The sequence below is a fragment of the Pelophylax lessonae genome (assembly GCF_965119305.1).
Source record: "Pelophylax lessonae genome assembly, chromosome: 5".
NCBI classification, from domain to species: Eukaryota; Metazoa; Chordata; class Amphibia; order Anura; family Ranidae; genus Pelophylax; species Pelophylax lessonae.
In genome coordinates, this window is record NC_138772.1 from 40,150,952 (window position 1) to 40,156,019 (window position 5,068).

The 5,068-nt window shown below is 43.7% G+C and overlaps 1 protein-coding gene across 1 annotated transcript in view; it reads right to left on the reverse strand.

Moving 5' to 3' along the window:
* LOC309556628 (scinderin-like) overlaps nt 1–2,796 on the reverse strand; it is a gene marked incomplete at both ends in the record, with an annotated part of 86,130 nt that extends 83,334 nt beyond the window's left edge. Inside the window, one exon of the mRNA XM_082259061.1 lies at nt 2,604–2,796. Within this exon, the coding sequence (XP_082115187.1) occupies nt 2,604–2,796 (193 nt within the window). The remainder of the gene's footprint in view (nt 1–2,603) is intronic.
* Nucleotides 2,797–5,068: the final 2,272 nt, after the last annotated feature.

A 5,068-nucleotide genomic window follows, 5' to 3' on the forward strand; every position in this document is an offset into this window, starting at 1 on the left:
CGCCTCTGAGCCAATTAGAATGTGCAACCCGCTTCGCGCATGTGCAGTAGGGAACCGGCTGTGAAGCGGAAGGCTTCATTGCTGGTTCCCCTTAGAATGAACGACGGTGGCAGCACCCGAGAGCTGATCTGAAAATCAGCTGGGGTACCGACATTGCGGGCTCCCTGGACAGGTAGGTGTCTTTATATTACAGAATTTGTGGCTGCTGAATTTTATTTATTTTTTCCCAGCTGGAACACCCCTTTAACCCCATCCAGTCATAGATTTTGACAGCCTGCAGGCAGCATGGCTGGATGCTGTATGTATGCCTCCTGGGTGCACCAAAACACCAGGAGGGACACACGGCAGCTAGAAAGCCCTGTGTGCAGAGATTAATTCCAGAGTTTCATTTGAGTTTGACATTCCTGAACTAAACAACAATGACATAGAAATATAGAAGATGACAGAAGAAAAAGGCAAAATACTCTATTGAGCCTGGACTAAAGAGGTTGCTCAATGGTTGGATAGTCCTGAACTATCGAGGTTGCTCCTTGGTTTGTCCTGGACTAAGGAGATTGCTCCTTGGTTTGTCCTGGACTAAGGAGGTTGCTCCTTGTTTGACTAGTCCTAGAAAAGGGAGGTTGCTTCTTGGTTGGCTAGTCCAGGACTAAGGAGGTTGCTCCTTGGCTAGATAGTCCTGGACTAAGGAAGTTGCTCCTTTGTTGGTTTGTCATGGACTAAGGGGGTTGCTCCTTGGTTGATTGGTTCTGGACTAAGTAGGTTGCTCCTTGGTTTGTCCTGGACTAAGGAGGTTGCTCCTTGGTTTATCCTGGACTAAGGAGGCTGCTCATTGGTTGGTTTACCAAAGGCCACACCAATTTAATTTCAGAAAAAGATAATAGCCTTTTGGTAATTTATGTCATATAGCCAAATATAGAAGATGACAAAAGAAAAAGGCAAAATACTCTCTTGAGCCTGGACTAAGGAGGTTGCTCATTGGTTGGATAGTCCTGAACTAAGGAGGTTGCTCCTTGGTTTGTCCTGGACTAAGGAGGTCCTTCCTTGTTTGGATAGTCCTGGACCAAGGAGGTTGATCCTTGGTTGATTTGTCCTGGACTAAGGAGGTTGCTTCTTGGTTGGTTTGTCCTGGACTAACGAGATTGCTCCTTGGTTGGCTAGTCCTGGACTAAGGAGGTTGCTAATTGGTTGGTTTGTCCTGGACCAAGGAGGTTGCTCCTTGGTTGATTTGTCCTAGACTAAGGAGGTTGCTTCTTGGTTGGTTTGTCCTGGACTAAGGAGGTTGCTCCTTGGTTGGTTTGTCCTGGACTAAGGAGGTTGCTCCTTGGTTGGTTTGCCCTGGACTAAGGAGATTACTACTTGGTTGGATAGTCCTGGACCAAGGAGGTTGCTCCTTGGTTGGTTTGTCCTGGACTAAGGAGATTGCTACTTGATTGGATAGTCCTGGACCAAGGAGGTTGCTCCTTGGTTAATTGGTCTTGGACTAAGGAGGCTGCTCCTTGGTTAGTTTACCAAAGGCCACACCAATTTAATTTCAGAAACAGATAATAGCCTTTTGGTAATTTATGTCATATAGCCAAATATAGAAGATGACAGAAGAAAAAGGCAAAATACTCTCTTGAGCCTGGACTAAGGAGGTTGCTCATTGGTTTGTCCTGGACTAAGGAAGTTGCTCCTTGGTTAATTGGTCCTGGACTAAGGAGGCTGCTCATTGGTTGGTTTGTCCTGGACTAAGGAGGTTGCTCCTTGGTTGGTTTGTCCTGGACTAAGGAGGTTGCTCCTTGGTTGGTTTGTCCTGGACTAAGGAGGTTGCTCCTTGGTTAATTGGTCCTGGACTAAGGAGGTTGCTCCTTGGTTGGTTTGTCCTGGTCTAAGGAGGTTGCTCCTTGGTTGGTTTGTCCTGGACTAAGGAGGTTGCTCCTTGTTTAATTGGTCCTGGACTAAGGAGGTTGCTCATTGGTTGGTTTGTCCTGGACTAAGGAGGTTGCTCCTTGGTTGGTTTGCCCTGGACTAAGGAGATTGCTACTTGGTTGGATAGTCCTGGACCAAGGAGGTTGCTCCTTGGTTGGTTTGCCCTGGACTAAGGAGATTGCTACTTGGTTGGATAGTCCTGGACCAAAGAGGTTGCTTCTTGGTTGGTTTGTCCTGGGCTAAGGAGGTTGCTCCTTGGTTGATTGGTCATAGACTAAGGAGGCTGCTCCTTGGTTGATTGGTCATGGACTAAGGAGGCTGCTCCTTGGTTGGTTTACCAAAGGCCACACCAATTTAATTTCAGAAAAAGATAATAGCCTTTTAGTAATTAATGTCATATTGCCCACTGCAACTCAAAAACATGTTGTACCAGCAAAAGGGGTCAAAAAACATTTCTTAAACTATCGAGCAGAACAAAAAAACTTATATATAGACACGTCTTTTGAATCAACTATAGAACAGCTTAAAACTAGAAAGGTTACAATGATTTTCATTAAAACTTCTGAAGATGCTAAGGACCACAACACAGGAACAACAGGGCCAGCATGTGGCCCAAAAAACATCAGTTTGCATGAACCAGTTCCCTTGACTGAACTCAGCAAAGTCATCTATGTTAAATATTTTCTAAAACTTACCCAACCAGAAATGCAGATTGTAAAGTTTATACAGCGTCATGTCCACTGTATTTAGTATTAAATAGGCATCACCCACATAGAAGCTGCCATGGAGAGGCTCTGGGACCTCAACCAATTCCATCTTCTCGATCCTCCAGATTTGACGGCCAGTTTTTTTGCCGGCCTTTTCAAACTCCTTATGTTTCAGGCCCATGGCTGGATTCTTTTACCAGGCTGCCACTAAAAAGGACCAGCTCAGGACCAGGGATGTGTGTGCAGCTGTGTTTAGGAGTTGTTTGGAACTCTCGCAATGATGCACTTGATATAGTGAGAGATTACAGAGGTGTGTCATTCTTTTATTACAGCTGGAGCGTATCACTTCTTTTCACAATACTGAAAGTTGTAGAACATTCCTCCAAGGCAAAGACCGATGTGCAAAGTACAACAACCTACACAAGCACTCCATCTTCCTTGATACTATCAATAAAACTGTCATCAGTACCGGGACAGTCCCAGCTTTTAAAGATTTGTCCCTTGACAATGGCCTTGGCTTCTCATTTTAACCAACCATAAATACTGTACATCCTATTTTTGTTTTATTATATTTCCTTTTTAGTATAGTAAATGTCAACCTTAAAGTGTCACTAAACCCACATCTTACAAAAACTCTCAATAGATGGCGTATTACATGCTGTTCATAGTCACTTTGAAATTTGTTTTCTGTATTCTGAACAAACGCCCAGACGAAGTCTATTGGGACGAAACGTTGGCGACTCCAGACGCAACGTCCACACGCCCCCTGAAACTAGCCGGCCTTCATCATCTATTATCTGGGACCACTTGCGGGACGCCGCATCTCTATCCCTGACATAGCCATTGATATGCCTGTTATTTTATGAAACACTGTGAGTATAACTTTTAATAAACAAGATTTCAAGTTTTAAACGGGATTACGCTATGGGCTTTGCCTCTCTTTTTTTCACATATTCATTTATGATTGATGACATATATTGATGAGTGCCAATCCTATACTGATCCTCCTGCATCTCAAGTGGTGGTTCCTTGGAGCTGATAAAGTACCTATGTAATCTCTGACCTTCAGTGGTTTGGATTAACAGCTGGGAGAGGCTGACTCACTAATCTGAGCAGCCATGGAAATCTGGTAAGCTGCTTATCATATTCCATCACAGAGGTGTTCCCTTCCTTCACATACCCTTGGTGTCCCGGGAAGAATCCCCCCCCCCCCCTTGGATTATTGCACTTGCGGATTTATGTTTTTTCTTCACATCAGTTTTTTTCGTTGGGGACTCATTCAATTGGACATTTTTAACACATTATTGTGATTTTTGGTGATCTATTCATTTGGACACTAATTTATCAAATTCACAATTATCAATTTTTCTTTAGCGCTACAATTTTACGTTATATTGCATTTTGAGTCACTGTTGGTTGATTTTGTGTTGGCTGCTGATATTTATCATTCCTTTTTACTCATTATACTAGCGCGGAAATTTTTCTATTTTTTCTTGTATTCTGAACAAAAACCTGGTTGATCCTTCTTCTCTCTATCTCCACCACAATGCCCCCCAATTTAGCTAGGGATTTTGCAGCTGTGGTGGCAACTTTGCACATGCTCAGTTTTCAGTGAGTTTCTATGCTGAGCATATCCTCCTTTGTAGTGAACAAGCACTTTGAAAGTGTGAAACGCGTTTATCTCTGTATCCTGTGTACCTTTGACGTATGTTAATAAAGGATTCATCTTCTTAGCAGCTGGTGGTGAGCGGCTGATTTCTCCTTCATTTCTACTGTTGTAGTGAAGGAGAGCCGGGGCCAGCACCGGGATTGCTCACCTGAGCGTTGGTTGTCTTCGCATTTTGAGCATTTCTTCCCTATCACATCTGAGCAGCCCATGGGATATAGAGGCAGATATGTGGGTGTATACTCAGTGGTAACTGGAGCAGGAGTCCACTCCCTCCCTCCTCCTCCATGTCCACTAACCAGCTATACACAATGGGGGTGGGGTATTACATGTAGATTGATGGAGGCTTCACCTCCCACCTATTTTTAGTCTCCATTCACACCTGTATCGTTTTCAGGCATTTTTTGGGGCTTTTTACTGGCTTTTTTGGGCTTTTTCAAGCACTTTTTTGGGCCTTTTTAAGGCGTTTTTTCAGGTGTTTGGAGGAAGGCATTGACATGTAACAAAAACACTTGTAATCTGCCAAAATCAAAGCTTGTGTACTTCTTCTTCTGGAGACAAAGCGCTCAGATGTGAACAGGTGCCATTGAAATGAAAGGGATTTTGCTTATTGGGTGATTTGAGACTTCAGAGATCAGCGTTTTACGAGCTGAAATATGCTCCGGTGTGAACAGGGCCTAAGACTAAGGCTGGAGGGGCGTGACACAGCCTGTGACTGGCAGAAACCTGCCCACACCGTGTTATTGCCAAAAAATAATAAAAATTTTATTTCAATTATATATTTGTA